This window comes from Nyctereutes procyonoides, unplaced genomic scaffold (genome assembly GCF_905146905.1).
Source record: "Nyctereutes procyonoides isolate TBG_1078 unplaced genomic scaffold, NYPRO_anot_genome, whole genome shotgun sequence".
Taxonomy (NCBI): Eukaryota; Metazoa; Chordata; class Mammalia; order Carnivora; family Canidae; genus Nyctereutes; species Nyctereutes procyonoides.
Genome location: NW_026575126.1, coordinates 41,337,024 through 41,349,189, shown reverse-complemented (window position 1 = coordinate 41,349,189; position 12,166 = coordinate 41,337,024). Strand labels below are relative to the sequence as shown.

Below are 12,166 nucleotides of genomic sequence, written 5' to 3'. Positions count from 1 at the left end.
AGAGAGACCAAGGCTGAGAAACTGTTCCAGAATCAGCAAGACCAAAAAGGCAGGACAAAAAAAAAAAAAAAAAAGCAACTCCTGGATTAGACCCTGGATGTGGGGAAAATAGCTCTAAAGGACATTATACAGAAAACTGACAAATTTGGGGCACCCAGGTGGCCCAGTGGTTGAGCACCTCCCTTGGGCCCAGGTCGTGACCCCGGGTCACAGGATCAAGTCCCGAATGGGGCTCCCTGCTTCTCCCTCTGCCTGTGTCTCTCATGAATAAATAAATAAAATCTTTAAAGAGAAAAAAAAAATTCGCAAATTTGAGTGCGAGCTGTGGATCAATTAATAAACTCCATCAACGTAAAACGTCCTGCTTTTACTTAGCCTGTGGTTATGCAGCAAGGTGTCTTTGTTCCTAAAAGAGACACCCAGTATTACGGGGAAGGAAGGATCCGGATGCCTGCATCTCAGTTGCAATTGGTGGGGGGGGGGGGGGGGGAGACCATGCGAATGAAGTTGAAATGATCAACTAAATAGGACAAAAATTAACAACTAGTAAGGGCAGGTAGAAGGTATTTGAGAGTCCTTTGCCATTATTCTCGGAACGTGCGATAGGTTTGAAATTACATACGCAGGAAAAGCTCTCAGCACCACCCCAGCTCCATGAACTTTCAGAAATTAAAAAAGGAAAAGGAAGAAGGAAAGAGAAAGAGAGAAGAGAAGAGAAGAGAAGAGAAGAGAAGAGAAGAGAAGAGAAGAGAAGAGAAGAGAGAGAAGAAAAGAAAAAGAAAAGAAAAGAAAGAAGAAAAGAAAAGAAAAAGAAAAGAAAAGAAAAAAAGAGAGAAAAGACAAGACCCATAGTAAATTATAGGACAAGATCTCGCGATATCCAAAGGAGCCCGAGCTATTCGGCCGGGGTGCTACTAAAAACTTGAGTCACGCGGGGCGGTGCCACGTGATCCGAGGCCCGGTTCCAACATGGCGGCCTCCATGGGTCGCTGGCTCTTCCTCCTTGCGCTGCTCGGCTTCCTCCAGGAGGCGGCCAGCAGCCTCGGCTCGGGGTGAGTAAAGGTCTCCAGGGGTGAGCCTGGCTTCGGGGGAGGGGGACACAGTCCTCCGAGCTCACGCCCGCCCTATCCCCGCAGGGCCTCCCGCGACGACGACCTGCTGCTGCCCTACTCCCGGGCGCGCGCACGCCCCGCCCGGGACTGCTCAAGGGTGCGCGCGGGCAGCCGCGAGCACGAGAGCTGGCCCCCCGCCCCGGCGGCCCCCGGCGCTCGCGCTCCGGCGGTGCGCACCTTCGTTTCGCACTTCGGGAGCCGCGCGGTACCCGGCCACCTGACGCGGGCGGCAGAGCCCCTGCGCACCTTCTCGGTGCTGGAGCCCGGTGGGTCCGGGGGCTGCGCTTCCAGGCGCCGCGCCACCGTGGAGGAGACGGCGCGGGCCGCCGGCTGCAGAGTCGCCCAGAACGGCGGCTTCTTCCGCATGGAGACGGGCGAGTGCCTGGGGAACGTGGTGAGCGACGGGCGCCGGGTGAGCAGCTCCGGGGGGCTGCAGAACGCGCAGTTCGGGATTCGCCGCGACGGGACCCTGGTCACCGGGTGAGGAGGCCGGGAGCCTCGTGACTGTCGAGGGCGGAGGATCTGAGATTGGGGTTGTAGCCGTGGTGCTGGGCTCAAGGCGCCTAACGAAGCTGGGCCTCCGTTTCCATTCTGCAGACTGGGGGGAGTAATACTTTACCAGCGCTCGGTCAACTCCTGGCGTCGCTGAGCGCTTGCAATGTGTGAACATGCAGCGCGGTGAACACGCGGACAGCCCTTGTCTTCACGGAGCGCTCTCTCTCTCTCGTTACTTGGACGAGTAAATAAAAGGCAGGGAAAATAATGATAAATCTAGATTGAATACAAGTAAAGAAGCAAGGAACAGGTGAACCGATGTAAGTGAAGTGTGGGTTTTAGGGAGGGTCAACAGGAAAGGCCTGAGAAGGTGAACTCTGGGATGAGACTGAACATTAGTCGCAAGTTTAGCCAAGGTCAGAACTGGACAAGGAGCACTACGGTCAGAAGGAACAGCAAATGCTAAGGCTCAGAGGTGCATAGGGGTTCTGTGTGTGTGTGTGTGTGTGTGTGAGGGGTGGAAGGAGCAGAGTATCCGAGGATGACAGGACTGACTGGTTATTTAAAAACATGCCCTAGGGGCACCTGGGTGGTTCAGTGGGTTAAGTGACTACCTTCCTTCAGGCTCAGGTCATGATCTCAGAGTCCGGGGATCAAGCCACATGTCTGTCTCCTTGCTCAATGGGGAGTCTGCTGGTCCCTCTCCCTTTACCCCTCCTCCCACTTGTGCTCTCTTTCTGAAATACATGGGTAAAATCTTTAAAAAACAAACAAACAAAACAGCATGCTCTATTCCTGGCTGGAGACTAGGTTGGAGGGACCAAAGTAGAAGCAAGGAGACCAATTAAGACTTGTCAGCAAGGGCAGCCTGGGTGGCTCAGCGGTTTAGCACTGGCTTTCGCCCCAGGGTGTGATCCTGGCGGCCCAGGATCCGGATCAAGTCCTGTGTCCGGCTCCTTGCAGGGAGCCTGCTTCTCCCTCTGCCTATGTCTCTGCCTCTCTCTCTCTCTCTCTCTCTCTCTCTCTCTCTCTCTCTCTCTCTCTCTCTCTCTAAGTAAATAAATAAAATTAAAAAAAAAAGGTTGTCTGCAGGCCTCAGGTGGTAGTTTGGCTAGAGTGATGGCCTAGGAGGTTGAGGGCCAGTGATGAACTTGAAATCTGTTGAGAATCGTGGTTTAAATTACTTTTTAAAAAGATTTTATTTATTTATTCATGAGAGACACAGGCAGAGGGAGAAGCAGGTCCCATGCAGGGAGCCCGATGTGGAACTCCATCCCGGGACCCCAGGATCATGCCCCGGGCCTAAGGCAGGCACTAAACCAGTGAGCCACCCAGGTGTCCTTCGTGGTTTAAATTAGATGAGGTAAAAGTACCTAGGTGGCTCAGCGGTTGAGCATCTGCCTTTGGCTCAGAGCTTGATCCCTGGGATGGAGTCCCACATCGGGCTCCCCCGATGGAGCCTGCTTCTCCTTCTGCCTATGTCTCTGCCTCTCTCTGTGTGTCTGTCGTGAATAAATAAATAAAATCTTAAAAAATAATAAATTAGATAAGGTATTAACTGGGATGCATAGACTGTTTACAAAGGCTACACTCAGGATCAGGATGGTTCCTGGGACACCAGGAGGAATCAAGCAGCCAACCTGAGGAGGGGGAGGTAGGAGGGAGCCCTACTACCTGCAGATGTCCCTGCTGGTAAGTGAATGTCATGCCTTTTCTTTGTCCAGGTACTTGTCTGAAGAAGAGGTGCTGGACACTGAGAATCCATTTGTGCAGCTGCTGAGTGGGGTCGTGTGGTTGATCCGCAATGGAAGTGTGTACATCAACGACAGCCAGGCGGCTGAGTGCGATGAGACACAGGAGACAGGTCTGGGGACTGGGTGTGGCATAGTCTCGATGAGAACCAAGATCGATGGGCTGGTGGGGAAAGCTGTTCTTTTTTTTGGGGGGAAAGCTGTTCTTAAGTCTTTGAGCAAGTACTATTTTAGGTACAGGGGACCCATGGGAATTATAGCAAATAAGGTCCTTGCTCTCAGGGAATACATAAGAGAGAATGGGTATGTAATATGCTGGAAGTGGTAAGTGCTAAGGAAGAAAAAGTTGGGGGAGAGGGAATAGGTAGAGGAAAGGAACTGTGAATAGAATCCCGAATCCCTGAGGGTAAGGCCCAAACCTGTATGTTTTAACAAATCTTTTGGGTAATTCAGTTTGAGAACCACTGGGATGAGGAATACTGGGATGGGAAGGGATACTATGGCCCTGATGTGGAAATGGCTGCTTTAGACTGGGCAGTCAGAGAGGTCTCACTGAGGAGGTGCCCTAGATTGGAAAGAGCAAACTACAGGAAGTTGCTGAGGAGAAGCACAGTCCCAACCCGAGGGAATAGAAGGTGTAGAAGCCCTAAAGCAGAAAGTGGCTACAGGGTAGTGAGAGAGGAGCCCCTAGAGATGAGGTAGGAGAAGCCGATGAGGGTGGCCATGGTGGGCCTTGGATTTTGTGCTGAGAACAGTGGAAACCATTAGAGAGTTTTCCTCAGGAGGCTGATGTCACTTAATTTACACCTAAGGGGGGCCATCTGGCTACTGTGGGGAGGCTGAATGGGACGGGGCAGAGAGGAGGCAGGACGACATGTCTAAGCAAGACGCTGGATGGCGTGGACCAGGAGGTGGAGAGTGGCATTGGACTGGCCAAAAATAGGCAGAGCCCAGGAAGCTTCCCACAGAGCCAGGTGATCAGCCAGGCTTCTTCTCTTTTAGGTTCCTTTAGCAAATTTGTGAATGTGATGTCAGCCAGGACAGCTGTGGGACATGACCGGAAAGGGCAGTTGGTGCTCTTCCACGCAGACGGGCAGACGGAGCAGCGGGGGTGAGTGCCAGGAACTGGGAATGCCAGGCCTGGGCTGAGTCCTGCTTTGAAGAACTTCAGCCCACGGACAGCTGAATACGTAAGAGGAGACAAAGAAGACCCCTTTGCCAGGTCTAAGTCCCGGTCCTACCTAAGAGCCCTTTGAACTCCCACCTGTTCCCTGGGGATGTTCATTGTCTATCTGTCCTCTGCCTTCCCACCCAAAAGGGTCCCTAGGTGTCTCTCACTTCTGAGAACTCCTTGTCCTCTACACGCTTCCTCTCATTCTCTCCAACTTTTGGCCTCTGCTCTCCTGAGCCCCAGATAGGAAGTAATTACAAAGTTAGCAGGAGAAGAGCTCTGTTCCGGTCACAGCTCTGCCATTTGCTAGCTCTGTGGCCACAGATAAGTCACTTAACTTCCCTGAGGCACAGTTTTTTCTCTGTGAAGAGTGTGTTAGTTTGCTATTGCTGTGTGACAGACAAGCACGAACAGCACCCATTCGTTAATCACAGTTCTGTAGGTCGGAAATCTAGGGGGCTCTCCTGGGCCCTCCGTGATCCAGGTATCCCGTGCACGAAATCAAGCCGTTTACCAGGCAGGACTCTACTCTGGAGCTTCGTAGAAAGAATCCTCTTCTCAGCAACTTCGGGTTGTTGGCAGAAGGCGCTTCTTTGTGGTTGTTAGGACTAAAGTCTGTGTTTCCTTGCTGGTCGTTGGCCGGGAGACCCTCAGCTCCTTCAGGCTGCCCACATTCCTTCCCATGCGTGTTACCTGCCCCCATCGCCAAGCCAGCAAACGTGTCCAGTCCCTTCATCCCCTTTGCATTTCCAGTCTCTCACTTCACATTCTGCCAGCAGCCAGGGAAAGGTCTGCTTGTAAGAGCTCTTGTGACTCCATTGGGCCCACCCCGATAACCCAGGACAGTGCCCCCCCCCCACTTGCAAACAGCTGAGCCATATAAACATAGTCATGGGAGTGATCTTTCATTATATTCACAGCTTCCGAGGGTGAGGACGGAACATTTTGGGGGGGAACTCATTTAGAAATTTGTCTGCCACGGTGGGTGGCGTGATACTGTCCACCACGGAAAGTAAGACCAGTTAAAGTGGAAATGGGGTTGGACATAGTTAGCATTAATGCTCTTGTGCTACAGCATTAACCTGTGGGAGATGGCTGAGTTCTTGCTGAAACAGGACGTGGTCAACGCCATCAATCTGGATGGGGGGGGCTCTGCCACCTTCGTGCTCAACGGGACCTTGGCCAGTTACCCGTCAGATCACTGGTAAGCATGCCAGAGCCCCATCCTTGAGGTCGAAATCCCAGCCGGTCCTCAGCTGTCTCGTTCAAATGTTGAGCACCTACTGTGTGCCAGGCCCTGAGGATTTAGCAGTGAGCAAGAAGAGCCGAGATCCCTGCCTCTCACTAATTAAAGGAGGAGTGTTGGTTCTATGTAGTGTAGCAGTACCACCCACACCAATGAAAATGGGGGTTGATAGGTCAGAGCATAATGGAACCTGAGACCTGAAGGTGGAAGAGGTGGCAAGGCTGGGCCAGAAGAACCTTCTGGGCTGTGAGAACAGCATGGGTAAAGGCCCTGTGGTTGGAAGAGATTGTCAGGGTGAGAAGAACCTGTAAAAGGCTGGAGGAGGGGCAGTGGAGAGCGGGAGTCCTCCGGGGCTATAGGACGGGGAAGGGGGCGTTAGCTGGGGATGGCCAGAGCCTTGGCCTCTCTTCACACACCATGTCCCCCTGCAGCCAGGACAACATGTGGCGCTGTCCACGCCGTGTGTCAACTGTGGTGTGTGTGCACGAGCCCCACTGCCAGCCGCCTGACTGCAGCGGCCATGGGACCTGTGTGGAGGGGCGCTGCCAGTGCACGGGGCACTTCTGGCAGGGCGCTGCCTGCAACAAGCTGGACTGCGGCCCCTCCAACTGCAGCCAGCACGGGCTTTGCACAGAGAGTGAGTGGGGTCTCTGGGGAGGCAGCTGTAACTGGGGCTCCCAGCTCTCACGGCCCTGGCCCCGCCTGGGCCCTCACCTGGCCGTCTCGGTCTTGTCTTGGCAGCTGGCTGCCGCTGTGAAGCTGGATGGACGGGGTCCAACTGCAGCGAAGGTAAAAGCCACCAGGCCAGCTGCCTCCCCACCCCAGGCCGCATGGGGAGAGGGGGAGCGGGGCAGCCGTCTTTATCTCCCTCCCTTTATCTCCTGTTTCTTGCTCTCACCTGACTGAATCACTGCATCAGTGTTCTGCAGCAGCCACAACAAATTCCACAGACGGCATGGCTTAAACAACAGAAATTTATTCTTTCACAGTTCAGGAGGCCCAAACTGCAAAATCAAGGTGTCTGCACTTGAGAGGGCCCGCACTCCCTCTGAAAGGTCTAGGGGAGGCTCCTTCCTGCCCCTTCCAACTCCCGGTGGCTCCAGGCTCCCTGGCCTTGTGGCTACGTCACTCCGGTCTCCGTCCTCACACGGCCTTCCCCCGTGTCTCTCCGTTCCCTTACACGTTGCCCAGGTCGTTGGATTTAGGGCCCACTCTAAACCCAGAACGCTTTTATCTCTTAAGGTCTTAACTTAATGGTATTTGCAAAGACTCTGTGTCTAAACATAGTCATGTTCAGATTCCAAGAATTAGGACATAACTTTTTGAAGAGACACATTTCAACCCACTGCAACCATCCAGAGTTTCAAATCCTTCAGGATTTTTTTTTTTTTTTTTCTTTAGTAAGTGAGAGAAATGAGCCCCTCAGCCTGACCTGCCCAGGTGCTCCTGCCGCTCCCGGACTCACTGACAGCTCTGCTCCTCCACACCGCTGCGTAAAGGCCCTGTCCTCGGGGCCCTGCCTGCCCCACCCCATCCAGGGGTCTGCTGCTGCTGCCCACTTGCTCACATCCCTCCTGCACTTGTACATCCACGTCTGTTCTGTGGCTCACCGGCCACCTGCCCATCTGGACAGGAAGCTGCAGGAGGGCAGAGCCTCAGGGCCTGCCATAACCTTCTGTTGGAAGAATGTGTGAACCTGCAGGGCCACTTGGGGTGACTGATGTGTTTGCAGTCCTGTTGGCCCTAGCCTAGGAGGGGCCGGGCTGCATGTTGAGAAGACACCTCTTTCCCCTGCTAGCTTGCAGCAATGGCTCCTTTGGGGAGGACTGCGCCATGAAGTGCCGGTGTCAGAATGGAGCTGCCTGTGACCCAGTCCGGGGGACTTGCACTTGTACTTCCGGCTTCACTGGAGACACCTGTGAGCAGGGTACGCTAGGTGGGCCCCATGTCTGCCAGGAGGAAGCACCACCCAGGGGCACCTCTGGGGTCTAGCCTGAGGGGTCCCGGGGGCACTTGTGCTTCAGCCCAGCTCTGCACACACCTGGGGCACATCCTGTCAGTGCAGAGTGAGGCCCTGCCACTGAGACCTCCACATCTGCCTCCCCTCCACAGAGTGTCCCCTCGGCTGGCACGGGCCAGGCTGTCAGAGGCCTTGCGAGTGTGAGCACCAGTGTCCCTGTGACCCCCAGACTGGTAACTGCAGCCTGGGCCAGGCGCCAGCCCTTAGCATCCTCTCCCAAGGTATGGCTCCTCCCAGACCCCCGGGGGCAGGAGGGGGGCACACTCTTCTCCTCCCTGCACGTCAGCCTCTCTGTGGTGTTTTTTTTTTGTTTGTTTGTTTGTTTTTTTCTCTGTGGTGTCTTACAGTGAAGCAATGCCTCCGGCCATCCCAGACCACCCTGAGACCAGGAGAACTCTCCCTTCTCACCGGGTAGGAGATTCGGTGGGACTTGGGGCGGGGATGGAAGCAATCCCCCCTCCCTCCACCAGTGAGGTATGGCCTCTGCTCAGGGACTAGGCAAGGCCAGGGGGTGGCAGAGGGGCACCCAGGTGACATTTCTCCCAATGTAAGAGCAGAAAGAGTGACACCTGATGCTCACAGTCACCAAAGTCATCCTGGGAGATGGTGAGAAGGACCCTGGTCTCCACCCCAGTGGGAGTCCAGAGGGCAGGGCATCGGGTTCCTTTCCCTGGACATAAGACTCAGGACTTATTTTCTCAGTAGCTGGCACAGAAGTGTCCCAAGGAGCTCACGTCATTTCTCAAGCACCTCTGTGTGCTCCTTGTGCTCTTTAGCTCTGTTTTCTGGTGAGTTGGTCTCCAACTTGACCTCTGGGAGGGTGTACTGAAAAGAGACTGCCGGGTTCCAGGTCTAGAGTTTCTGCTTCAGTAGGGCTGGGCTGGAGCCTGAGAATCTGCATTGCCAGTGCTACCCCAGGTGGTGCTGATGCTGCCCGTATGGGGACCTCGCTTTGAGAACTTCTTTTCTTGTGGTTCTCACCTCATGGCCCAACCCTGGGTACCAGCCCAGCCCCACCCTCATTGAAGGTGGGAATCAGATGTGGGTATGAATGAAAAGCTCTGGCATCCTAGGGGACAGTCTCATTACTAACGCAGATCCCAGCTCCCTCCTGGGGGTCTTGACTTGTGACCCTGGGGTGAGGCTCCAAAGGCCCAGCACCACATGTGAAGAAAACCCCTGGAAACGTACTTTGAGAATGCACCCAGAGCAGTGACAGTGGCTCCCAGGAGCACCCTGCTCCCAGTCTTAAGTTCAGTCTCCTTGGGTGTGAGACTGTGAGCCTCTCCTCCCCAGGGCAGACCTGGAACCCATTGAAGTGGAGCATGGGAAGCTGCTGGCAAGGGAAGCGGAGCCCGGAGGGCCTGACGAGCATGCCTCCCAACAATGTGCTTGTGTCTGCTTTTGCGTTGAGGGCTTCAGCCAGAGAGTCACATGGAGAAGGAAAACAGGATTATTGAAGGACCCCGCCAGCTCCACAGGAGGGAGGAGGGGGTGCAGTTCTCTCTGCTATTTCTGCCTTGAGGTTTCTGGAACAGAGACCAACAATTGTGATCAACATGCTCTGGAGCACAGGATGCAAACTTATACCTCTTGTGGCATCATCATAAGATCCCCAACTGTATTTTATTTGGCCTGCGTAATTTAAAAAATTTAAGATAGATGTAGCAACATCTGAAAATCGGTAACATTCATGTGAAAATTTTTTTTCGTGGTTTCTCTTGAAATGTCAAGAGATGTGGCAGGGCTGGTCTGCCATCCCACGTGGTGACCATCACTCCTGCTCCCCAAACATGGCCCTGCCAGGTCCACTTTGCTCCTGGACAGTCTTTGTGTTTTCCCTGGAGGCCCCTGACTCTGCCTCTGTTCTGGCGGAGGGAAGAAAGGGAAATCCTTCCAGCACTTCCCCAAAACCCCCTGTTTAGGCTTTCTCTTCTGCATACAGGACCAGCTGGCTGGCCCTCACCCTGGGCCTGGTTTTCCTTCTGGTGATCAGCACGGTGGCAAATGTGTCCTTGCTCCTTGGCTCAAGAGCAGAGCGAAGCCGGCACCTGGACGGAGCCTATGTTTACCACCCACTGCAGGAAATGAATGGGGAGCTCCTGGCTGCGGAGAAGGAACATCCGGCTGATGCCCACAACCCCTTTAAGGACTGAAGCTGCCAGCTGCCCATCATGGCCTGCTCTGAAGGCTCATTTCGACACGGTCGTGATTTCTGCAAGGGGAATTTCAAGGCCGCTGACCATCTATCTGGGTGATCTCAGCCCTGGTACCAAGCCAAGCTTCTGATAGCACCTGTGCCTCTACCCCTCACGTGGCCCGGGGCCCTCACCTGGTTGCCTGCCGTGACACATGCAACCCCAGCAATGCAGTGCTCCCCAGAGAGAGACTGCCTCCTTCCCTGCCTGCCTGTGTCTGCTGCCTGTGAGGCCTGTCCCCCGAGGGCCTGCTCCGCTGCCAAAGAGACTCCAGCCTCCTGAGGCTGGGGCTGCTAGCTATGGAACTCACCAGGACCGTGCCATGACTGGGGCAAGGTCTGGCCAGCCCCACTGGACAGGGATGGGCTAAAGAGACGATGGCCACGTCACGGGACCCTTTTCTACAGACTTCATCACAGAATTTGCCAATTAGAATTTTATTTCCTATCATGGAACGCTCCTTGGAAGAGATGGAGGATGAAATCATGTTTACAAGCTTTCTATTTTGGCATCCTGCTGCAGAGAGAGTTTTTTTCTATCACTTGAATAAATCAATGTAATAAAAGGAGCCCCCCGGGTGGCACATAAAGCCTGAATTGTGGATTTCTGGATGTGCCTAGGTCTTTTTTTTTTTTTTTTTTTTTTTTTTAGATTTTATTTTATTTATTCATGATAGACACAGAGGCCGAGACACAACACAGGCAGAGGGAGAAGTAGGCTCCATGCAGGAAGCCCGATGTGGGACTCAGTCCTGGGATCTGGGGATCACACCCTGAGCCAAAGGCAGACACTCAATCACTGTGCCACCCAGGCATCCCGGGATGTGCCTAGGTCTTAACAGGTGGGGTTACTTCACCTGGATCTGGGGTCATAAACAAGCAGCCCAAAGCACTTCCAGCTCCCTGATCTATTTGTTTAATCCAGGGCTTCTCACTTTATGGTGCACACGAGTCACTTGGAGATCCTGTTAAAATGAAGATTCTGGCCCCGGGGTCGGGTACGGGACCCTGACTTTCTAATAAGCTCCCAGGTGAAGCCGAGACTGGGTGTCTGGACCATGTTTTGAACGGAAGTGGTTTATTTTTTTTATTTTTTTAAAGATTTCATTTATTTATTCATAGACACAGAGAGAGAGGCAGAGACACAGGGAGAGGGAGATGCAGGCTTCATGCAGGGAGCCCGACGTGGGACTCAATCCTGGGTCTCCAGGATCATACCCCAGGCTGCAGGCCGCGCCAAACCGCTGCGCCACCAAGGCTGCCCTGGAAGTGGTTTAGTCTGAACCATTACTTAATAGAGTTTAAGTTAGTTACCAGCATTTTATTTTTATTTTTTATTAGTTACCAGCATTTTAAAAGTCAGGTTATAAACAACTTCAGATTTCTGATTTCTTTTTAAGAGGGTGAGCCAGCAGCCCTTGCCAACGCCCTTCTAGGGCAACGAGATGCTAGAGATGAGAACCCCTGGTCCCCACCTGGGCCTGCCTTCTCCAGGTCATCATAGCCCCAGTAATCTATGGCCTGCCACCCTGTGAGTATCTGAGTTTTTAACCTGTGGCCAGGAAGGGTCTTCAGGAAATGTCTGGCAGCTGCCCCCCCCCCCCCATGACTGCATATTACACTGCTCAGCAGATCTTTTGGGATGAGTGATGAGGGAGGTACTGTAGGCTCTTGGCAGGTCCTCAAAGAGATGCACATTATGAACTGAATGTGTCCCCCACAAGATTCCTATGTGGGAGCCCTAACGCTCTGCCCTCTGCCCTCCCCCATCATGTGCTAGTGTGAGGAGGTGGGGCCTTTGGTTTAGTTTTCCCTGAGGTTGTGAGGGTGGTCCCCTCGTGATAGGATTAGTGCTTTCACAAGAGGAAGAGACAGGAGACCACCCTCTCCACACGCACAAAAGAGGTCATGTGAACGCACAGCAAGCTGGCAGCTGTCTACAAGGCAAGAAGTGGGCCCTCACCAAAAATTAAATTTGCTGGCACCTTGATTTTGGACTTCGAGCCTCCCGAACTGTGAGATTTTTTTTAAAAAAAGATTTTATTTATCCATTCATGAGAGACAGAGAGGCAGAGACACAGGCAGAGGGAGAAGCAGGCTCCATGCAAGGAGCCCGATGCGGGACTCAATCCCGGGGCTCCAGGATCACCCGCTGGGCTGAAGGCGGCCCTAAA

General features: G+C 53.6%; 1 protein-coding gene across 2 annotated transcripts; it reads left to right on the top strand.

The window, feature by feature from the left end:
* Nucleotides 1-957: 957 nt before the first annotated feature.
* On the top strand, nt 958-10,586 carry NAGPA (N-acetylglucosamine-1-phosphodiester alpha-N-acetylglucosaminidase). 2 transcript variants are annotated; one of them, XR_008666530.1, is made up of 11 exons: nt 958-1,052; nt 1,137-1,592; nt 3,332-3,471; nt 4,361-4,469; nt 5,605-5,733; nt 6,207-6,412; nt 6,517-6,564; nt 7,574-7,702; nt 7,888-8,016; nt 8,143-8,269; nt 9,741-9,861. XR_008666530.1 is itself a non-coding variant. In XM_055341298.1 (11 exons), the coding sequence occupies exons 1-11, from the start codon at nt 970-972 to the stop codon at nt 9,949-9,951; spliced, it is 1,704 nt and encodes a 567-aa protein (XP_055197273.1). In that variant the 5' UTR covers nt 958-969; the 3' UTR covers nt 9,952-10,586. The 2 variants fall into 2 exon arrangements, 1 of the variants encoding a protein (XP_055197273.1); XM_055341298.1 differs by having other exon boundaries at nt 8,143-8,206; nt 9,741-10,586.
* The last annotated feature ends 1,580 nt before the right edge of the window (nt 10,587-12,166 follow it).